Source organism: Herpailurus yagouaroundi, unplaced genomic scaffold (assembly GCF_014898765.1).
Source record: "Herpailurus yagouaroundi ecotype Mexico unplaced genomic scaffold, PumYag 28, whole genome shotgun sequence".
Taxonomy (NCBI): domain Eukaryota; kingdom Metazoa; phylum Chordata; class Mammalia; order Carnivora; family Felidae; genus Herpailurus; species Herpailurus yagouaroundi.
The window spans coordinates 59,115,267-59,140,015 of NW_024412376.1; the positions used below are offsets into that span (position 1 = coordinate 59,115,267).

The following is a 24,749-nucleotide window of genomic DNA, read 5'->3' on the forward strand; positions in this document are numbered from 1 at the left end:
TTGTTTCACAGCTTACTTGACTCAGGCTCTTAAGTTTTTTGTTTTTTGTTTTTTTTTTTTTTAATGTTTCTTTTTATTTTTGAGAGAGAGACACAGAGCATGAGCAGGGGAAGGACAGAGAGAGAGGGAGGCACAATCTGAAGCAGGCTCCAGGCTCTGTCAGCACAGAGCCCAACACAGGGCTCAAACCCACAAACCATGGGATCATGACCTGAGCCAAGTGCTTAACCGACTGAGCCACCCAGGCTCTCCAAGGCTCTTAATTTTCTTAAGTCTCTTTTAATCTATAGGTTTTCAAGAAACCAGGATGTATGCTTTATAGTTTCTCACATTTTAGAGCTCACAGATTGAATTCCTATGGTGGTGGTGGTGTTGTCATTGTTGTTAACATTTTCCTGTGTTTCTGTATTTCTGAAAAATTGATACTTGTATCTAGAACCTTGATGAAATTTGAGTTCAATTTTTTGTCAAGAATATACTTTGTAGGTGGTAATATGTGCTTATATCAGGAGAAATATATTTTGTTTATCTCTTTTTATAGTTAGTGACCATTGGTCATTTCTAGGTTTATTAATATATTAATAGATAATTGAAAAATGTTGATATTTTAATTCTATCATGTCTTTATATAATTTTTTGGAATACTTCCTATGAAGAGAACCTTCTTATCACCAATTATTTGGTTACCTTGTACAGTTTGTACAGGAAACACAAGATGATTGTTTCCTTTTATTAACTGAGTTTTAAAATAATGAGTTTATTTAAAACATACTCTAAATGTAACCAAGAGCATTTTATTTTAATATAATATGAATTCATACATTATAACATGTGTTTTAATCCATTGTCATTACTATTTGTTCTGTTGTTCGCACTGTTGTGTTTTGGCCAGTGTCTTCAAATTGGCTCAGAGTACCTTTATCCAAGTACCAAGAGTACCTAGTAGCCACTGATAGCTTCTGTGTTCTTTGGTATGAAAAAACTATCCAGGCTCATCTTATACGTTTTCTGTCCAAGATCTAAAATCAACTGGTTCCTTTTAGTGGAAAATTATATTTAGCATTCATATTAGTTGGTATATGACTAAAAGCATCAAGATATTATAGCATAGTTTATAAAATATAAAAGTAATGAAACTATGTAATAATGTTTTGTTTTTAAATTACAGAGTTTCTGTTCTTTAACAGGATTGGTGAGCGTGCTATTCTACTGGGAGGACTCATCGTTGTATGGGTTGGCTTCTTTATCTTGTTACCTTGGGGAAATCAGTTTCCCAAAATACAGTGGGAAGGTATAGCTATACTTATTTCTATAATGTTAGCCCCTGTTATTAATTTAAAATTAGTAAGTAATACACTGTACTAATTTTGTTTTTACAGAGTTACATAATAATTCAATCCCTAATACCACATTTGGGGAAATTATTATTACTCTTTGGAAGTCTCCAAGAGAAGATCGCAACGAAGGACCCACTGGTTGCCCAATTGAACAAGCCTGGTGCTTCTACACTCCCATGATCCATCTGGCTCAGTTCCTCACAGCAGCTATGCTAATTGGAGTAGGCTATCCATCCTGCAATGTTACGTCCTATACGTTGTATTCAAAAGTTCTGGGACCAAAACCTCAGGTGAGCAAGTTATCCTGATACTGCAATCACATGAAATATACTTGTAGGTACATTTTTTGCTACCATTCTCTGTTTTTACACAAGCTGAGTTGGTGGGTTTTTGTCATATTCAGTGCCTTAAATTAAAAAAAAAAAACCACCAACTTTTATAAAGTACTTCTAGGACTTAGTATGTTGAAATTTAACAACGAGTACTCTAGAGCTCAAAAATGTTTTGAATTCAAGGTTGTGAGCTCAAAATCATTTTCAGAAGAAAAAATATCTGAAGCATAAATTTCTGAAACTCATCCTTAAACTAGGCAAAAGTTAGGAAACCAAAATTGATAGACAAATGTGGATCTAGGCTTAATTTCATCCAGTCCTAGAGACAATTACTAAGAGATGAAAACACAGCAGTCTTAAACATGTATAGCAGCTATGTATAATTTAAAATTCATTTTTATTATAAGAATTTTCATATTCATTATATAAAAATTAGAAAAAATATAGAGTCCAAATGGAGAAAACTATCAGAGACAATTAATTTTGGTGAAATTATACTTCCAGTCTTTTATCTATGTCTGTGGGTGTTTAACACAAAAACAGGATTATATCATTGTTACTATTTTATAGTCTGCTTTTAAAAAAATATAACAATATATTGTAAATATTCTCCCATGACATTTAATTTTATTTTTTTAATTTTTTTTAATTTTTTTATTTTTAAATACATGGAATACATTTATTCCATGGAATACATTGTATTCCATTTTATTTATGTACCATCATTTATTCATTTTCCAAATATAGTACAGTTAGGTTATTTTCGGGGTTTACTTGTAACCCTTCTTTTTAGTAGAAGTTATTTAAATGGTCACAAAATGAAAATACTACTTTCCTCTTTAAAAATTACACTGATAGGGTGCCTGGGTGGCTCAGTCAGTTATGCGTCTGACTTCGTCTCAGGTCATAATCTCAAAGCTTGCTTGACAGTTTGCAGTATGGAGCCTGCTTTGGATTCTGTGTCTTTCTCACTCTCTGACCCTCCCCCACTCATGATCTATCTGTCTCTCCTTCAAAAATAAACAAACATTAAAAAAAATTTTTTTAAACAATAAAATAAAATAAAAATTGCACTGATAATGTTACATTTTCAGGGCAGAAATTAGTATTTCTATTGAAATAAGACAAAGAGAAAAGAAAATTTTTAATACTGTGTTTTTAAGGTATATAGTAGGTAAGACATTTGGTACTTTCTGAGTCTTTTAATGCATAAAATTGTATTTTCAAAACCAAGAATAAAAGCACATAACAAAAGCAATGTATGATAGTTGTAAAAATTTCAAATAGTTTGAAATGTGTATAGCAGAAAATGAAGACTCCCCTTAGCCTCAACACACTAAAGTCAACCCCTGTTCACTTCATTTGTATGCCTCAAGACATCTTTCTATACCTATTCAAGCATATGCAGACCTATGCCTTTTTTTTTAATTGGAAGATATTTATTAGTATGTAGTATTTAGTTATTTATAAATGAGTGTTACGTATCAATGATACAATTAGTGAGCTAAAATTATGAAAATGTTTTTTGTATATTACAAGTATTTATTTAATTATTATTTTTTTTTCTAAGTTTTTATCTAAATTCAAGTTAGTTAACATATAGTGTAGTATTGGTTTCAGGAGTAGAATTTAGTGATTCATCACTTACATATAATACTCAGGCTCATCACAAGTACCCTCCTTAATGCCCATTACACCCATTTAGCCCATTCCCACCCACCCACCTCCCCTCCAGCAACCCTCAGTTTGTTCTCTACAGTTAAAGAGTCTCTTATGGTTTACCTACCTCTCTGTTTTTATCTTATTTTATTTTCCCTTCCCCAATATTCATCTTTTTTGTTTTGTTTTTGTAAGTTTATTTATTTATTTTAGAGAGAGAGGGCAGGGAGAAGCAGAGACAGAGGAAGAGAGAAAATCCCAAGCAGACTTTGTGCTGTCAGCAGGGAGCACGATGTGGAGTTCGATCTCATGAACTGTGAGATCATGACCTGAGGCAAAATCAAGAGTTGGATGCTTAATCGACTAAGCCAATCAGGCGCCCCTCATCTGTCTTGTTGCTTAAATTCCACATATGAGTGAAATCATAAGTATTTGTCTTTCTCTGACTTATTTCACGTCACATAATACACTCTAGTTCCATCCATATTGTAGCAAATGGCAAGATTTCATTCTTTTTGACGGCTGAGTACTATTCCATTGTATATATATGCCACATCTTCGTTATCCATTCATGAGTCACAGATATTTGGGGTCTTTCCATAATTTGGCTATTGTTGATAGTGCTGCTATAAACACTGAGGTGCACCTGCCCCTTCAAATCAACATTTTTGTATCCTTTTGATGAATACCTAGTAGCACAATTGCTGGGTTATAGGGTGTTCTATTTTTAACTTTTTGAGGAACCTTCATACTGTTCTCCAAAGTGGTTGCACCAGTTTGCATTCCCGCCAACAGTGTGAGAGGGTTCCCCTTTCTCCACATCCTCGCCAACATCTGTTGTTGCCCGAGTTGTTAATTTTAGCCATTCTGACAGCTGTGAGGTGGTATCTCATTATGGTTTTGATTTGTATTTCTGTGATGATGAGTGACAGTGAGCATCTTTTCATGTATCTATTAGCCATTTGTACATCTTTGGAGAAATGCCTGTTCATGTCTTCTGCTGTTTTTTTCGCTGGGTTATTTGGTTTTTGGGTGTTGAGTTTTATAAGTTCTTTATTGATTTGGGATACTAGCCCTTTATCCAATATGTCATTTGCAAATATCTTCTCCCATTCCATTGGTTGCCTTTTAGTTTAGCTGATTGTTTCCTTTGCTGTGCAGAAGTTTTTTCTCTTGATGAAGTGCCAGATAGTTCATTTTTGCTTTTGCTTCCCTTGCCTCTGGATATGTGTCTAGTAAGAAATTGCTATGTCCAATGTCAAAGAGATTGCTGCTGTGTTCTCCTCTAGGATTTTGGTGGTTTCCTGTCTCACATTTAGGGTCTTTCATCCATTTTGAATTTATTTTCATGTATGGTTTAAGAATGTGGTCCAATTTCATTTGTCTGTATGTCACTATCCAGTTTTCTCAACACCATTTATTGAAGAGACTGTCTTCTTTTCCATTGGATATTCTTTCCTGCTCTGTCAAAGATTAGTTGACCATATAGTTGTGGGTCCATTTCTGGATTCTGTATTCTGTTCCATTTATCTATGTGTCTGTTTTTGTGCTAGTACCATATTATCTTGATGATTACAGCTTTATAATACATACATGAAGACTAGAATTGTGATGCCTCCCACTTTGCTTTGCTTTTTCATCATTATTTTGGCTATTTGGGAGTATTTTCTGGTTCCATACAAATTTTAGGATGCACTCATGCCTTAAAAAAAATTTTTTTTAACTTTATTTTTTTTTGAGAGAGAGAGAGAGACAGAGAGCAAGCTGGGGAGGGGCAGAGAGAAAGGGAGACAGAGAATCCTAAGCAGGCTCTGTGCTGTTAGCTCGAAGCCCCACGTGGGGCTCGCGTGAAATCATGACCTGAGCCAAAATCAAGAGTCAAACGCTTAACCAACTGAGCCACCCAGATGCCCCTAGAACACACTCATGCCTTTAAAAAAAAAAACAAAAATCAAAAAGGGGGGGGGGCCCGGGGGGGGCGGTCGGTTAAGCATCCGACTTCAGCCAGGTCACCATCTCGCGGTCCGTGAGTTCGAGCCCTGCGTCAGGCTCTGGGCTGATGGCTCAGAGCCTGGAGCCTGTTTCCGATTCTGTGTCTCCCTCTCTCGCTGCCCCTCCCCCGTTCATGCTCTGTCTATCTCTGTCCCAAAAATAAATAAAAGTTAAAAAAAAAAAAAAGAATTGTCTGACTTTGGCTCAGGTCATGATCTCATGGTTCATGGGCTTGAGCCCTGCATTGGGCTCTGTGCTGACAGCTCAGAGCCTGGACCCTGCTTTGCATTCTGTGTCTCCCTCTCACTCTGCTCCTCCCCCCTCATGCTCTGGCTCTCTCTCTCTCTCTCTCAAAAATAAACATTAAAAAAATTTTTTTTAATTAAAATTAAAAAATTAAAAAAATAAAACAATATATTCTATCTCATGTATGTAACATTTTTTTGCATCTTGTAGTGTTTTACTTAATAGCCATAGTCTTCTTTCCTTGTTAGTGCATATAGATGTTCTAATTATAATATCTTACTCTATATAGGACCTTATACTTTTAAGCAACTGATTAGCATTCTATTCATTAAATACACTGTAATATATTTACTTAATCCACCATTGATTGACGGTTAGGCTGTTTTTAATTTGGAGATATTAAAAGTGTTACTGCACTGTACATTCTTGGGTAGATTGTATTGGTTATAGTTTGGAGTATAGTAGTTGGAAGAGTGACATTATGGTATAGTGGAAAGTGGTATAGTGGATTCAGCCAAACAAACCTTCAAAATATTTTGGACAATTACTCGAATTTTCTAAGCTTCAGCTTTCACATTTGTTAAATGAGGGTAATAACAGTTGCAGAAATTTGTGTATATTGGAAACAATATATGTAAAGTACCCAGCACAGTGTTGGGAATATAGTAAGTACAAAATAAATGTTAGCCATAAAGGGTAGATTTAAAAAACTTTATTGTTTCCATGGCTTCAGTAGACATTGGACATTGTTTGTATGTTTATACTACTTTTATTTTTCTTAAACTGACTAATCACGTAAGTATACTGTTCATTATTTGCTGTATTTATAGAGAGACATTTTGTATTTAATTTAAAAATAAAAGATGGAGAAAGTGTTTTTTGTGAGTTTGTCATAGTTTGGTAATAGTACTTTCACCCTTATTTTTAAAATGACTAAACCTAAATATCAGTCTGCTTCTCTCTCTCTCCACCACAGGGTGTGTACATGGGCTGGTTAACAGCTTCTGGAAGTGCAGCACGGATTCTTGGACCCGTGTTCATCAGCCAAGTGTACACTTCCTGGGGTCCACGATGGGCATTCAGCCTTGTGTGTGGAATAGTGGTGCTTACCATCATGCTCCTGGGTGTGGTTTACAGAAGACTTGTTCCTTTTTCTGTAAGGCATGGAAGGATTCAAGAGTAACCTAACTCTATGATGGAAAGTACTTATATGGGGTTTCTTCTTCCAGGGCTCTGTAAGACAGTTGCTATGAGTCAATTTCCAAAAGTCAGGCTGCAAATATTATGTATTTTGAATAACAAGAACATATATTGATTAATATAGGGAATTCTACATGTAAATACGAACAGTAATATAATATAAAAACACTCTGGTTCATAATTTCTGCATTTCAAAAAGTATTCTTCATATAACACCTCTTTAGCGGTTACATGAACTCATGAGTGGACAGTGGTTTATAAATATGAAGTTGTGCTCTTAATTCAAACTGCAGAGGTGTCATTAAAATAATGAGAAAGTATTTATGCAGGGAAGCCATAAGGAGAGTTCTTTATGAATTACCAATAACAAAAAAAATGAAATTATAGAAATTATCTACCTAAATAGAGGTACCTATGTTTGAAGATACCTACTTTTTATTTATTTAAAAAATGCAGCTTCTATTATCGAATTTCCTTATGAAATAAAAATCATGACTCTTAACTTTTCCATTTACCATGCCTACCATCCTACCTTACCTTCTATAAGGCATTATTTTTAATTCTATACCTTCTGTCCTATTTTAGTTCCCTAATAGGAGAAAGTACAAATAATTCTAATATTTGAGCAGTAAAGAAGATTAAGAGATCAAGATGGATTTCACTACCTTTGGTAGGACTAATTATTTTTTTCTTTCAAGTACTAATAAATAATTCACTTTAGAAACATAAGCCAGGTATGTTACTGTATACATATACGGAATAGCAAACTGTTTATTAAAATTACTGACATTTTTCAACTCCCTTAAATTCTGGAGAAAAACTATTACTTTATTTAATTAAATTATTTAGTTTATTTACTTTTCCCATTTCTCAGTAGTGACAGGGAAGACACAGCAGTTTCCAAACAATGTCTATGTAGCTATTCAGAACTGCAGAATTTTAAATTTGGATGGGCATGACAGCCCCAATCTAATTAGGCTAATAAATATTTTAGGTAAAATTGCTTTAATCTAACAGTTTACTGAGTTTACTTGAAGTTGGCTAAATCATACTCTCTATGTGTACATTTCTACCTCTACATAAATTGAATGCTGATAAAAGGAACTAGTATAGAATTATGTATGTGGATAATCAATATTACCAAAAAATGCAAAAATATTTCTAAATATTTTTCCAAATGTTTCCTACTGTAAATTCTATTTTCAAATCTGAAAGCAAACAAGTAAACACTATAATCTGCACTTTATACTATGTTTGTTGTATTCTTGTGGGTTTTTTCCCCCTTTTACTTTCTCTCTTTCTTTCTTTTCTTTCTTTTTTTTTTTTTTTTTTTTTTTGGCTTGAAAAACAGAAATTTATTTCTCACAGTTCTGGAGGCTAGAAGTCTAAGACCAAGATCATCAGCAGGGTTAGTTAGTTTGTTCTGAGGTCATTCCTTGACTTGTAAATGGATATCTTCTCTCTGGATCTTTTGTTTGTTTGTTTTTACAGCTTTATTGTGTAAGTTTAAAGTGTACAATGTGATGATTTGATAAACTTTTATATAGCAAAATGATTACCACCATAGCACTAGCCAACACCTCCATCCTATCACATAATTATCATTTCTTTTTTTTGTGGTGAGAACATTTAAGATCTACTCTCTTTTGCGACTTTTAAGTATATAATACAGTATTATTAATTGTGATCACCATGCTGTATAACAGATCCCCAGAATATAGTCATCTTATCACAAGAAGTTTGTTCTCTGACCAACATCCCATTTCCTCCACCCCTTAGCCCCTGTCAACCACCATCCCACTCTTTGCTTCTAACAGTTAAGTTCTTTTAGATTTCACATACAAGTAATATCAGATAGTATTGTCCCTCTCTGTCTGACTTCTTTCACTTAGCATAATGCCCTTACGGTCCACCCATGTTTTCACAAATGGCAGGATCTCCTTATTTCTCATGGCTGAATAATATTCCAACACATACACACATCTTTATTCATCCACTGATAGACATCTGTGTTGTTTCCATATCATGGCATTTGTGAATAATGCTGCAATGAACATGGAAGTGCACATATCTCTTTAAAATTCTGCCTTCATCTCCTTTGGATATATACCCATAAGAGGGATTGCCACATCTTTTGGTAGTTCTTATTTTTTGAGGAACCTCCATTCTGTTTTCCACAGTGGCTGCACCAGTTTACATTCCCACAAACAGGACACAAGGGTTCCCTTTTCTCCACATTCTCACTTGTTATTTCTTGTCTTCTTTGATAATAGCCATTTTAACTCGTGTGAGGTGATGACATCTTATTGTGGTTTTCATTTGCATTTCCCTGTGGATTAGTGATGTGGAGCATCCTTTTATGAACCCGCTTTCTTATACCATATGTATGCCCTTTGGAAAAATATCCATTCAGATCTTAAAAAAAAAAAAAATTTTTTTTTTAAGTAAGCTCTACCCCCAATGTAGGGCTTGAACTGAGATCAAGAATTACATGCTCTACTGACTGAGCCAGCCAGGTGCCCCTCCTCTACACATTTTTAAATCAGACTGGCTTTTTTTGCTATTGAAGTTAGCTGTACTCTTTTTTTTTTTTTTAATAACCCTATTTTTATTTAGGAATTCATGTTAATTTTTTTATTAAATGTTTATTTTTGAGAGATAGAGACAGAGTACAAGCAAGGGAGGGGCAGAGAGAGAGGGAGACACAGAATTGGAAGCAGGCTCCAAGCTGTCAGCACAGAGCCCAATGCAGGGCTTGAACCCACAAACCATGAGATCATGACCTGAACTGAAGTCAGACACTTAACCGACTGAGCCACCCAGCCGCCCTGAAATTTGCTGTACTCTTAAATCCAACTTCTTCAGCCCTAATAGAAAGCTTAATCTGACAGAAATCATCCCATGGTTAAATTTTAGAGATTGTTTTTACTCTTTTCCGCCCCCCATAGTGAGACTCTGCTTCAGTTAGACTTATCAGAGCCATAGCCAGGTTTCTGGCTATTTGGTCAAGTTCTGGGATCTCTTTTCCCTGATGTTCTGCAGCTCCTTCCTCAGTCTTACATTTTTGGGGCTCTAATCTTAAAAGAGTAAACTCCACCCTTGGTTTAGATAGTAATAGCAAAAATGGTAATGATGAAAATAATAGCAAACATGTATAGAGTTCTTTTCATATTGCACGTAATGTATAATGTATATTTTCATAGCAGTCTTATAAAGCAAAGGTGCTGTTATGACACCATTTTACAGATAAAGGAACAGAGGCACAGAGAAAAGATTTGTCTCAGTAACAGTCTGTCTTTAGAGTCCACACACTGAACCACTAAATTTTTTATTGTATAGGAAATAACCCAGAAAATTTTAAGAGCAGTTAATTGCTTATTTTCGAGCAAATCAAGTTATGCATACCAATGACTCCTATTAGCAGAAATATTTGAGAAACATAATTGAAGCCCAATGACTGGGGCTGTTATCCTACAATAATAGACTGTTTCTATGCAAGAAAGTATGACAGAGAAGTTTCCCAATTTCCAAAGACTTATAATATTGAATAAGATTCATATAAACTATAACCTTGCAACAACAACTAACACCTTTCCTTTATTAAGAATGCTTTCTTTTCTGGGGGATTATGCCAGCACACATCTTGGCACAAAAGAAGATAAGGAAGTGACATGGGGTGGAGGAGAGAGCAGGGAGGTAAAGTTTGAGGAAAAAATCACTAACTGAGTTCTTGAGTGGGACAAGTGGAGTATAAACTGCAAAGGATGATAGGAGACCTTAAGGTATGAAAAACTGAAAAATAGTATGCATTTCAGAAAAGATACGTTTTTGAAAACCTAAACTTAATAAGAAAATGATTTGTATATTTGAAGGGATTTATAGCTTCACAAAGCATCTCCATGTTACCTTGCTAAACTTGCCTACACTTAAACTCCTCCAGTTATCTTGCATAAAGTGAAATAAATCCGTATGTAATTTTTGTTTTGGGGAGGATAAACTACTTATCTGCATCTGCTCAAGAGTAATTTATTGTGAGAGGATATTTTAGGTGCCATTTTTGACTACCGCAAACTTTTTTGTAATTTAATGTATTTTAACATTGTGAATGTACATTTTTAATAAACAATTATTATGTATATGTACCTTAAGCCTTAAAATTATTTATTCATACTTTCAATATATATTCAAAGGGTACCTACTATGTACAAATCACCGTGTCATTGTTGGGAATAAAGCAATGAACAAAGTATACAGAGTTGCTACCCTCATGGAATGTCCATATTGGCAGGAACATTAGAAATTAATTAGTGAAGTGATTACACAAATGATTATGCTTAAGGGAAGGACAATGAGAGAGAAGGATAGCCAGCTATGAGGATGACTAACAGGGGACCTGACCTGAACAGGAAAGTCAGGGACTGTTTTGCTAAGGATGTAATGACTAACTAAGGCTGGTGGAGAGAATGATTTGGACTGGTGAAGAGTGGGACAAGTGCATTTCAGGCTGAAGGTGGTAAGATCTTGGGGCTTTCATGGAACTACAAGTAGGTCTAAGGTGGCTAGGAAAGGACTGAGAAAAAGAGTCCTATTAGTTGAGGGTATAGAGGGACAATGCAAAGCCATGTAGACCTCAGGCAGTAGGGTGTCCTCCAGTGGTAAGTAAGAGGTATTTTAACTTTAGGCATGGTTTGAGTTAGGAGTCCAAAGAATGTCATTAGGACTGTGTCTTTTTCTTTTAGTTCTACATGCCTCTGCTTGACTTTACTTTCAGGTTCTCTACATTTTGTGGCAAGATGGCCACTGGCAGCCCCAAGCTTGCAACATCTTTGTAACTCACAATTCCAGAGAAAAATGGTTTGGGCAGAAGTACCAGAAAAGGCTCTAAGTAGGGGCTCCTGGGTGGCTCAGTCGGTTAAGCGTCTGACTTCAGCTCAGGTCACGATCTGGCGGTCTGTGAGTTCGAGCCCCGCGTCGGGCTTTGGGCTGATGGCTCAGAGCCTGGAGCCTGCTTTGGATCCTGTGTCTCCCTCTCTCTCTGCCCCTCCCCCATTCATGCTCTGTCTCTCTCTGTCTCAAAAATAAATAAACGTTAAAAAAAAAAAATTTTTTTAAAAGAAAAAAAAAAAGAAAAGGCTCTAAGTAGCCAACTTTAGCTTACATACCCATCCCTGAACTGACCAGATGGGCAGAGTGGAATCCTCTACTAGCCCAGGCCTGGATCATGCATGTATCCATTCTGGGGATGCAATTATCTGTATGGATGAGGAAGGAGGGGAAGAGCCCTGTCAGGCTCATCTTGATTACATAGACTAAATAGACTTAGACCTGGATGGAGAAGAGGAGGTTCACCAAAGAAAGGTCTGTTGAGCTGACAAATATATATGTTTATTCATTATACCTACACCTCCCAACTGTTTTCACATCATTGCAATCACAGAAAATATTGTATGCCCCACTGTGAAAAATAGATCAAGTTGCTTACACCCAGTTTCTTCAGATAACACAGGCCCTACAATCAACTCAGAGCTCTAAAGAGATCAATTTTCCACTTATGAATATAACCCATCTGTGATATACCAATGTTAGGAAGCATGGTACTATACCATGATAGGTATTTTGGGCTTTTAAGAGAAATGGGAAGGCAATTGGGTTAACATGGTCTCTAAAAAGAAACTCGTACTCCTCATAGAAATGGTTGATTCCAGGTGTGGGACAAAATGAGCCTAAGACATCTTATGCCAGAAAGCAAGAGGGTTATCAAAACTATGTTAGTCTTGCCAAAAGGACACGGGAGTCAAATAAAGAGACTACTACTGGCCCAAAATGGGACAATTAAAGAGTTGAATAATATCTGCAGTTGATTTAAACACAACAAATATGTGAAAATCTATGAGTTCAAATGATATTAAAAATAAGAAACCCATTGGTCACCTTTGGAGGTTGCCTTAGCAGCTTTATTCTGAAAACCAGAAAATAAAAGACTCCAGCATCTATTCTACCTTTCCTGTATCTAAACTTCAGGGTAATCAAATATTGATGAGGGAAAGTAATTTTCTTTCTTTTTTTTTAATGTTTATTTATTTTGAGAGAGAGAGCACAAGCAGGGGAGAGGAACAGAGAGGATAGAGAGAATCCCAAGCAGGCTCCATGCTCAGCGTCGAGCTGATGCTGAGCTCATAAGCGTGAGATGTGAGATCATGACCTGAGCCAAAATCAAGTGTCGGATGCTTAACTGACTGAGCCACCTAGGTGCCCAGAAAGTTATTTTCTGTAGAAGAATCCAAGCTAGTAAAAACGAAGTGAATAATAGAAAAATCTCCACTTAGCAACCTCTAATGAAATAATAGATATGGGCAACAATCATCAAGAAGGCTAAAACAACCAGGTGAAAGAGTAACAAGGAATTTTCTAAAGGATGAATGAGGCTGACAACACATGCACCCACTGATCAATCTATTTTTTTTTTTTATGTTTATTTTTGAGAGGCAGAAAGAAAGGGGGACAGAGGATCTGAAGCAGGCTTGGTGCTGACAGCAGACAGCTGGATGTGGGGCTCGAACTCATAAACTGCAAGATAATGACATAAGCTGAAGTCCAAAGCTTAATTGAGCCACTCAGGCCCCCCTGATCATTCTTAACATCACTGAAAGTGGGTAAGCATTATGTGTCTCATAACTTCATGCAGCAGGAGGTACACGACACCACTGGTAAAAGTGTCCCTGCCAAAAAATTAAACCAGAACCTAATCAAGCCGATAAACTACTAGTTTACAGGAAATACAGAGGGAAACATGTTAAATGCCATCTCTAGGTAGTAATCACCTAAACCCAGAAGGCTATATATTCTATAGACAAATGATCCAGTTACAAAAGAAAGAAAAAGAAAGAAAAAGAGAAAGAAAGAAAGAAAGAAAGAAAGAAAGAAAGAAAGAAAGAGAGAAAAAAGAAAGAAAAGAAATTAGGGAGATCAGATGTCAGAGATAAAAAAGAAGCTTAAGAGATCTTTTTTGGATCCTGTTTCAAATAAACCAAATGTAAAAGGATATTTTTATGGCAATTGGAGAAATTTGAAACTAGACTCAATATTAGATGATATTACGGAATTATTGCTAATTCTGAGATGTATGGTAGTGTTATTGTTATGCCTTTAAAAGGTTATTATCTGTTAAAGATAGATATTGAAGAATTTACTAGAAATTACATGTGTCTGGGATCTGCTTCAAAATACTCCAAAAGGGAAAGGGCGTCAGGATGGATGAAACAAGACTGGCAAAATATTTGTTGAAGTTGGGTGGGAGATACATGGAGGTTACTTATGTACTTACATGTGTACTTTTGCATTTTTAAATGTCCACATTTAATTTAAAGTTAGTAATAATCAGCTTTGTATTTTAGAATTCTCTAACTGCAGTGTGAAATATGCACTAGAGTAGGGTGTAGAGGACATCATGTTTGTGGCTACTCTTCATTTCCTGGTAACTCTTCCACATTTGGAGAATTCCTCACACTGAGCCTCTCAGAAGCCAAAACTCTATCTCATCTACCCTTGCATCTAAGACACAAGTATGTGTTTCTGGTTCATGTGAGATTTCATAAGGAATGGAGCAAAAAGAGCAAGTGGGCACCATGAGCAAAATTGATTTTGGTGAAGGAGCAAGATCAGTGGTTAAATTTTGGAGAAAGCACTGTCAAAACATCTGGAACCTAGTCCCCAGCTTCATCAGCATGGCTGTAGGATCTGTGCTAAGCAGGGGTGGCAGGGTGTTTTCTGAGGCAGCTCCTGCATTCAGTGATTCAGGCATTGGTCCTCACTGCAAAGCTTGAATCTCTGAACCTCTGTCCCTCGTAGAGGTTCTATGTACTAATACCTTTAATAAATGTATTCTCTGCTTAAACTAACTAGAGTGAATTCTGCTGTTTGCAACTAAAAATGCTGACTGAGGGGTACCCAGGTGGCTCAGTGGATTGAATGCCAGACTTTTGCTCAGGTCATGATCTTGCAGTTCGTGGGCTCGAGCCCTGCATCAGGCTCTGTGCTGACAGCTCAGAGCCTGGAGCCTGCTTCAGATTCTGTGTCTCCCCCTCTCTCTCTGCCTCCCCCCCCCCACCCCGCCGTTCACATTCTGTCTCTGTCTCTGTCTCTCTCAAAAATAATTAAACATTAAAAAAAAAAAAAACACTGAAATAGGAGGCAAGAGTAGATGTTTGTAGACAAGAGGGTTACTGCAGTAGTTCAGATGAGTAATGCTGGTGACATGGACCGGGGAATTGGCAGTGGAACTGGGAGTTGAAAGCAAAGCATGTAAAATATATTTTAGAAGTAGAGTTGACAGGATTATTTGATTACATTAAGGTAAAAGAAGATGTTAAGAATGACTTCCAGGATTCTGACATGAACAGCTGGAAATACAAGTACTATGTACTAAAATAAATACTGAGGAGGAGCAAGAAAATAGTACAGTTGAATTAAATGATATTCTTACAGACAACAAAGGCATGCCACATAGATATGCCCGTAAAACAGACTAAAATGAGCAGAAACAAATTATGAAATAATGGAAACTAAAAAATGACATAAATCATAATCAGGAATGAGATAATTCTTCAATGAAATTGAGAAATAAGAGAATAGGAAGATATAAAAATATTGCTGGCAAAGCTCAGGAAAGAATAAGAAATTTAAAAAATAATCTTGGGGCACCTGGGTGGCTCAGTCAGTTAAGCATCCAACTTTTGGCTCAGATCGTGATCTCATGGTCTGCATGTCAGCACAGAGCCCGCTTCAGATCCTTTGTCCCCCTCTCTATCTGCCTCTGCCCCACCCTCTCTCTCTCTCTCAAAAATAAATAAAACTTTTTAAAAAATGAATAAAAATAAAAATAATCTGAACATGAAGACCAAATTAGAAGGAACACAGAAGTAAATAAGATGCCATAGATAATTTGATAAGGGAAATAAAAGACAAAGGAAAATTAAAACAACAGAAATAAAGACATAAAAATGATCCCACAAAAAATGATGGATATAAAAACTAAGCACAGATGATACAACATATATAGAAGTCTTTCAAGAAAACCAAAGCAATGAAGCAGAACAAATTCTAAGAACTATATACAAAAAAAAATTTGCTAAAATAAAGCTCAAACATACATATGAGAAGGGCATACCAAGTACCTGAATAATTGACCCAGAATGGTCTATTATCACAGATTCTATTAAAAATATTGTGTTAAAAAAAAGTGGGTACCAGTCAAAATGGCTAAGTCACTTAGAAAAGAAAATCATATTGCAATCAGATTTTGTGATGATACTTTTTTATGCCAGAATCAGTGGATTAATATATTTATTTAAAGAAATACAGTGTGGGTCACATATTTTATATCCAGTCAAGCTGACCTTCAAGGATAAAGTTTACATACTTATGAAGAACCCAGGGAATATTATTTTTATGAGCTGTGAGCAAATTTCAAAAAAATTAAGATGACATGAGAATTCAGCATAAAACTGATGGTGAGCATTTTATATATTATCTCTAGAACTAAGACTAAATGATGGAAATAAGGGTGACAGAATTATCGGGGCACCTGGGTGGCTTGAGCAGTCAGTTAAGCATCCCACTCTTGATTTTGGCTCAGGTCATGGTCTCACAGTTTTTGGGATTGAGCCCCGTTTCTGGCTCGGTGCTGACAGCAAGAAGCCTGCTTGGGATTCTCTCTCTCCCTCTCTTTCTGCCCCTCTCTAACTTGTGTACGCATGCTCTCTCTCTCTCTCTCAAAATAAATAAATAAATAAGCTTAACAAAAAAAGAGTGACAGAATTACACATAATGGTTATATGTTCTGATTATGTAGATATAGTAAAATTATCCAAAAAGTGAGGGAGAGTGGAGAGAGTAGAATATACTTCTGTTAGCTATATTGGTTATATATTGGAAATGAAAGGATATTATTTAAATGTTTGGGGAAAGAGGGAGAGGAAAGAAGTTACAAGATAATTTTAATTTGCTCATGTTAGAGAACTTATATAGGCAGAATGTAAAATGAAGGAAATCAAGGATATTATAAAAAGGTAGTAACATAGAGGTAACCAGTAGAACAAGAACACAAGTTCCCTAAATACAAGACATGCAGCAATGAAAGAACTTATAAAAGAGACCACAAAATGAAGAATTATATACACATATAGAAAACATATAAAAAATATATAATGTAAAACAACCTGACACAACAGCAAACAAATCAGTCATATCGATAAGTGCAAATATGATAAACTACTCTTTTACAAGAAAAAAGATTTTCATCTTTTTTGCTAATAGATTCAACACTAAGCTGTGTATATGAGACATTCCTTAAACAGATACAGAAAGGTTAAAAATAAAATGCTAAGTAGAGATCTACCAGGCCAATACAAATCAAAAGAAAGTAAGGGTTGCAGTGCCTGCCTAGCTCAGTTGGTTAAGCCTTCCAACTCTTGATTTTGGCTCAGGTCATGATCTCACAGTGGTGAGACTGAGCGCCGTGTCCACACTGTGTGTGGAGCCTGCTTAAGATGCTCTCTCTCCCTCTCCATGTGCCCCTCCCAGCTCATGCTCTCTCTTTCTCAAAAAATTTTTTTTCAAAAAAAAAAAATCTATGAGTTCACAAATATACCCAAAACAAACACCTTATTCATCACCTGTGGTGGTTTCTAGAGCACCAACTCTTTTTGTTACGAAAACTAGTAAATAAAGGGAAAAAATAAAGCACTAAACTAGCCTTTTGTATATCTTCTTTATTTCAGGTTAACCTGATAACTGATGACAGAAAATTCAGAAGGAATAATAGAATTAGAAATGTCACCAATTTGTAATCCCCAGTGAAATCAGGAATCTAGGTAATGATCATCATCAAGGGTGAATAACTCATAGGGGGAAAATAAAACTCATAGGAAACTTTATAATGCATAGATCAGAATGACAGTTCCTGAATCTACGAATAAATCTTAGTATCACAAGAAAGGCAACAAGTTATACCTTCCTAGTAGTAAGAACAGTACCAGCTAAGAACTATTCTTCTCCTTCTCCCTCTCCCACTGCCCCAATCAAGTCTAAATCTCATCATATTTTTGGAAAATTCAGGAGATACACAGTAAATGATAGCATTGGGATGCAAATAGTTGATTCCAGAACTTGAGAAATGCTATAGAACGAATGACTGTTTCTTCAACAAATAAATGGCAGAGAAACATGATAGAGATGGGGGTATGTTAAAAGATTAAATGCTAAGTGAAATAAATCAGAAAAAGACAAATACTGTGTGATCTCATTTACATATGGAATCAAAAAAACTGAACTCATAGAAACAGGACAGATTGGTGGTTACCAGAGACAGGGGATACAGGGGAAGTGGAGATTGAGGAGGTATAGGTGAAAGTGGTAAAAAGTCAAAACTTCCAGGGGCGACTGGATGGCTCACTTGGTTAAGCATCTAACTTCACCTCAGGTCATGATCTCACCAAGTTTGAGCCCCATGTCCAGCTCCGCACTGACAGTCCAAGCCTGCTTGGAATTCTTTCCTCTCCCTCTCTCTGCCCGTCCCCTGCTTGCCCAAGTTCTCTCTCTCTCTCAAAATAAATTTAAAAAAGGTTTAAAGATAAAAACTTCCAGTTATAACATAAATAAGTCCTGAGGATGCAATGTACAGCATGGTGACTAACAATATTGTATATTTGAAAGTTGCTTAGAGAGTAGATCTTAAAAGTTCTCATTACAAGTAGCTACACTTGTGGTGGGCGTAGCATGAGGTGTAGAGAAGTTGAATCACTACACTGTACACCTGAAACTAATGTAACATCATGAGTCAACTACACTCAAAAAAACTTAAAAAAAAAAAATACCCCCCACATACAACCCAAAGTTCTCATAGCAAGAAAAAAAAATTGTAATGTGAGGTGATTGATGTTAACTAAACTTATAATCATTTTTGTGTACAATCTTTATCTACAACCTTTCATGTAAACACTAAACAGAATTTAATTTTTTTTAATGTTTGTTTATTTTTGAGAGAGAGAGAGAGAGAGAGAGAGAGAGAATGAGTGGGGGAAGAGCAGAGAGAGAGGGAGACACAGAATCTGAAGATGCTCAGTCTCAGGCCATGGTGTTTGGCAGAAGTCAGTGACTTTTCAGAACATTGGAAGGTGCCCACAACTAGCACTAGTGTATTTTTGTCTCTTCAAAACACCCATCGACAGTCCTTTGCTTTTCCATACAAGAGTAAGCTTGGGAATGCTTTGCTTCATTCTAGGTCAGGCTGCCTGCAGATGTAGACCCTTTCCTCTGCTGCCTTATTGCCAGTTAAATACAGTATGTGACAAGAGTTTATTAATACTGCACTATAGTCAACATCTGTGGAAGCATATACAATGGTCCCCATGCAGAAAAAGATTCCATTGAATCAACAGATAACAGTGATTCCGTTAGAGATACTGAAAATTGTCTTACACAATAACCCTCCTCTCTCTCATCTCCCTCACACCAGCTATGAAGGTTATCAAAGGTAAGTGCAGGTTAACTTAATTTTCATTATATTTTGTATTTGATTTATTATTTTGTATTATATTATGTTATTGTAATCACTTCTATATGAATATTTTTGGTTTGTGGAACGAATCATCTGAGTTTCCATTCTTATGGGAAAATTCACTGTGATATATAAGTACTTTGGATTGCAAGCATGTTTCTGGAACGAATTATGCTCACAAACCAAGGTTTCACTGTATTTACTTTTGTTTTTTGTTTTTTTTTAATATAATTAATTGTCAGATTGGTTTCCATACAACACCCAGTGCTCATCCCAATAAGTGACCTCCTCAATGCCCATCACCCACTTTTCCCTCTCCCTACCCCCCATCAACCCTCAGTCCCTTCTCAGTATCCAAGAGTCTCTTATGGTTTGCCTCCCTCCCTCTCTGTAACTTTTTTTCCCCTTCCCCTCCCCCCATGGTCTTCTGTTAAGTTTTTCAAGATCCATATACGAGTGAAAACATATGGTATCTGTCTTTCCCTGACTGACTTATATAATACTCTCCAGTTCCATCCACATTGCTGCAAATGGCCAGATTTCATTCTTTCTCATTGCAAAGTAGTATTCCATTGTATATATAAACCACATCTTCTTTATCCATTCGTCAGTTGATGCACATTTAGGCTCTTTCTATACTCTGGCTATTGTTGTAACTGCTGCTATAAACATTGCAGTACATGTGCCCCTATGCATCAGCACCCCTGTATCCTTTGGGTAAATTCTCAGCAGTGCTATTGCTGGGTCATAGGGTAGATCTATTTTTAATTTTTTGAGGAACTTCCACACTGTTTTCCAGAGCAGCTGCACCAGCTTGCATTCCCACCAACAGTGCAAGAGGGTTCCTTTTCCTCCACATCCTCGCCAGCATCTATAGTCTCCTGATTTGTTCATTTTAGCCACTCTGACCGGTGTGAGGTGTTATCTCAGTGTGGTTTTGATTTGTATTTCCCTGATGGGTAGTGACGTTGAGCATCATTTCATGTGTCTGTTGACCATCCGGATGTCTTCTTTGAAAAAGTGTCTGTTCCTTCTCTAAAGATGACATCTGGATAGCCAACAGGCACATGAAACAATGCTCAACGTCGCTCCTCATCAGGGAAATACAAATCAAAACCACACTCAGATATCACCTCACGCCAGTCAGAGTGGCCAAAATGAACAAATCAGGAGACTATAGATGCTGGAGAGGATGTGGAGAAACGGGAACCCTCTTGCACTGTTGGTGGGAATGCAAATTGGTGCAGCCACTTGGAAAACAGTGTGGAGGTTCCTCAAAAAATTAAAAATAGACCTGCCCTATGACCCAGCAATAGCACTGCTAGGAATTTACCCAAGGGATACAGGAGTGCTGATGCATAGGGGCACTTGTACCCCAATGTTTATAGCAGCACTCTCAACAATAGCCAAATTATGGAAAGAGCCTAAATTTCCATCAACTGATGAATGGATAAAGAAATTGTGGTTTATATACACAATGGAGTACTACGTGGCAATGAGAAAGAATGAAATATGGCCCTTTGTAGCAACGTGTATGGAACTGGAGAGTGTGATGCTAAGTGAAATAAGCCATACAGAGAAAGACAGATACCATATGTTTTCACTCTTATGTGGATCCTGAGAAACTTAACAGAAGCCCATGGGGAGGGGAAGGAAAGAAAAAAAAAGAGGTTAGAGTGGGAGAGAACCAAAGCATAAGAGACTCTTAAAAACTGAGAACAAACTGAGGGTTGATGGGGGGTGGGAGGGAGGGGAGGGTGGGTGATGGGTATTGAGGAGGGCGCCTTTTGGGATGAGCACTGGGTGTTGTATGGAAACCAATTTGACAATAAATTTCATATATTGAAAAAAAAAAGTGTTCATGCATTCTGCCCATTTCTTCACTGGATTCTTTCTTTTATGGGTGTGGAGTTTGGTGAGTTCTTTATTGGTTTTGAATACTAGTCCTTTATCCGATATGTCATTTGCAAATATCTTTTCCCAATTCGTCAGTTGCCTTTTACTTTTGTTTTTTCCTTTGCAGTGCAGAAGTTGTTATCTTGATGATGTCCCAATAGTTAATTTCCCTTGCCTTAATTCCCTTGCCTTTGGAGATGTGTCATGTAAGAAATTGCTGCAGCTGAGGTCAAAGAGGTTTTTTCTTGCTTTTTCCTCTAGGATTTTGATGCTTTCCTATCTCACATTCAGGTCCTTTATCCATTTTGAGTTTATTTTTGTGTATGGTGTCAGAAAGTGGTATAGTTTCATTCTTCTGCATGTTGCTATCCAGTTTTCCCAGCACCATTTGTTAAAGAGACTCTCTTTTTTTCCATTGGATACTCTTCATGCTTTGTCAAAGATTAGTTAGCCATACATTTGTGGGTCCAATTCCGGGTTATCTATTCTATTCCATTGGTCTATGTGTCTGTTTTTGTGCCAATACCATACTGTCTTGATGATTATAGCTTTGTAGTAGAGGGTAACGTCTGGGGTTGATGCCTCCGGCTTTGGTTTTCTTCTTCAATATTACTTTGGCTATTCTGGGTCTTTTGTGGTTCCATACAAATTTTAGGATTGTTTGTTCTAGCTTTGAGAAGAATGCTGGTGCAATTTTGATTGGGATTGTATTGAATATGTAGATATCTTTGGGTAGTATTAACATTTTAACAGTATTTATTCTTCCAATCTATAAGCATGGAATGTTTTTCCATTTCTTTGTGTCTTCTTCAATTTCCTTCATAAGCTTTCTGTAGTTGTCAGCATACAGATCTTTTACCTCTTTGGTTGGGTTTATTTCTAGGTATTTTATGGTTCTTGGGTGCAATTGTGAATGGGATCAGTTTCTTTATTTGTCTTTCTGTTGCTTCATTATTGGTATACAAAAATGCAACCGATTTCTGTACATTGATTTTGTATCCTGCAACTTTGCTGAATTCATGTATCAGTTCTAGCAGTCTTTTGGTGGAGACTGTTGAGTTTTCCATGTAGAGTATCATGTCATCTGCAAAAAGTGAAAGCTTGACTTCATCTTTACCAATTTTGATGCCTTTGATTTCCTTTTGTTGTCTGATTGCTGATGCTAGAACTTCCAACACTATGTTAAACAATAGCGTGAGAGTGGACATCCCTGTCATGTTCCTGATCTCAGGGGGAGCTCTCAGTTTTTCTTCACTGAGGATATTAGTTGTGGACTTTTCATAAATGGCTTTTATGATGTTTAAGTATGATCCTTCTATCTCAACTTTCTCAAGGGTTTTTATTTAGAAAGGATGCCAAATATTGTCAAATGCTTTTTCTGCATCGATTGACAGGATCATATGATTCTTATCTTTTCTTTTATTAATATGATGTATCACATTGATTGATTTGTGAATATTGAACCAGCCCTGCAGCCCAGGAATGAATCCCACTTGATCACTCTTTTTATATGCTTTTGAATTAGATTTGCTAGTATCTTATTGAGAATCTTTGCATCCATATTCATCCGGGATATTGACCTGTAGTTCTCTTTCTTTGCTGTGTCTCTGTTTTGGGAATCAAGGTAATGCTGGCTTAATAGAATGAGTCTGGATGTTTTCCTTCCCTTTCTATTTTTTGGAACAGCTTTAAAAGAATAGGTATTAACTCTGCTTCAAATGTCTGGTAGAATTCTTCAGGGAAGCCATCTGGTCCAGGACTCTTATTTGTTGGGAGATTTTTGATAATTGATTCAATTTCTTCACTAGTTATGGGTTTGTTCAAATTTTCTATTTCTTCCCATTTGAGTTTTGGTAGTGTGTGGGTGTTTAGGAATTTGTCCACTTCTTCCAAACTTATATGTCAAGTTTGTTGGCACATAACTTTTCATAGTATTCCCTGATAATTGCATGTATTTCTGAGGGATTGGTTGTAATAATTCCATTTTCGTTTATGATTTATCTATTTGGGTCATCTCCCTTTTCTTTTTGAGATGCCTGGCTAGAGATTTATCAATTTTATTTTTTCAAAAAACCAACTCTTGGTTTCATTGATCTGTTCTACTGTTAATGTTGTTATTGTTATTGTTGTTTTTGGATTCTATATTGTTTATTCCTGTTCTGATCTTTATTATTTCTCTTCTTCTGCTGGGTTTGGGGTGTCTGTGCTGTTCTGCTTCTAGTTCCTTTAGGTGTGCTGTTAGATTTTGTATTTTGTATTTTTCTTATTTCTTGAGATAGTCCTGGATTGCAACGTATTTTCCTCTTAGGACTGCCTTTGGTGCACCTCAAAGGATTTGGATTGTTGTATTTTCATTTTCATCTGTTTCCATATATTTTTTAATTTCTTCTCTAATTGCCTGGTTGACCCATTCATTCTCTAGTAGGATGTTCTTTAACCTCCATGCTTTTGGAGGTTTTCCAGACTTTTTCCTGTGGTAGATTTCAAGTTTCATAGCATTGTGATCTGAAAGTGTACATGGTATGACTCAATTCCTTTAGAGCAGAATGGACTCTCTGGAGCCAAGGGTAGACAAGAGGCTCACGAAAGGAGGGTAGGAAGGGCGGAGAGGCGGTGTGCGCTACACGGACTGGCGGGAGGGAGCCGGGGCAGTGGAGGGGCAGCCTGCCCTGCAAGGCATAACCCCCATGTCTGACTTGCAAAAGCGGAGGGGCTGGATGGAGTGAGTTCTGACAGCCAGCGGGACTTAACATCTGGAATGTTATATAAGTCAACAGCTCTGCTCAGAGAGCGGGAGGGCTAGAGGACAACCGGGGGGAGAGTTGTTGAGCCCCGGAAGACAGAGCTCAGCTCGTCGGGGAACAAAGGCGCTGGCCAGCGCCATCTCCCTCTCCCATCCCCCAGCTTAAACCCCAAAGGGAACCACTTCCCATCACGGAACTTGCTTGCACTGTGCAAACACCCAACACTGTGCTTCTTTGGATCCATCCCTCTAACGGGTCTGCCTCTCTCCCTGTGCTGCAGGGCTCCTCCTGCAGCAGACCACTGAAGGCAAAGCGAGCTGAATCTGCCCCTCCTGCCCCTGTGTACCTTGCAGATCCACTCCAGCTAATACGCCAGATCCCATCGAAGCAGCACAAGCCTGGCAGTGTGCAAGTAGCCCAGACAGGGCCCACACCACTCCACAGTGAGTCCTGCCCCTGGGAGAGGGGAAGACAAGGTACACACCAGTCTGACTGTGGCCCCAGCAGTGGACTCGGGACAGACATCAGGTCTGTGGCCCCGCCCACCAACACAAGTTACTCCAGACAGCACAGGGGAATAGCCCTGCAGTTCTGCACCACTCCAGGGACTATCCAAAATGACGAAACAGAAGAATTCTTAAAAGAAACTCCAGGAAGTAGCGACTGCTAACAAATTGATCAAAAACTAATTTAAAATAATAGTCATAAAATTAATCGCCGGGCTTGAAAAAAGTATAGAGGACAGCAGAGAATCTATTGCTACAGAGATCAAGGGACTAAGAAACAG

The 24,749-nt window shown here is 37.1% G+C and overlaps 1 protein-coding gene across 6 annotated transcripts in view; it reads left to right on the plus strand.

Annotated features, from left to right (window-relative positions):
- The window catches only part of MFSD8 (major facilitator superfamily domain containing 8), a 59,077-nt gene extending 39,774 nt beyond the window's left edge, over nucleotides 1-19,303 (plus strand). For 4 of the 6 annotated variants that reach the window (XM_040474285.1, XM_040474308.1, XM_040474274.1 and 1 more), the window contains 3 exons: nucleotides 1,188-1,291; nucleotides 1,380-1,627; nucleotides 6,543-8,103. In XM_040474285.1, the coding sequence (XP_040330219.1) occupies nucleotides 1,188-1,291; nucleotides 1,380-1,627; nucleotides 6,543-6,749 (559 nt within the window). In that variant the 3' untranslated portion in view covers nucleotides 6,750-8,103. Of the gene's footprint in view, nucleotides 1-1,187; nucleotides 1,292-1,379; nucleotides 1,628-6,542; nucleotides 8,104-17,544; nucleotides 18,284-19,046 lie in introns of those variants that run through there. The other 2 variants (XM_040474299.1, XM_040474294.1) reach the window with 2 other exon arrangements.
- The last annotated feature ends 5,446 nt before the right edge of the window (nucleotides 19,304-24,749 follow it).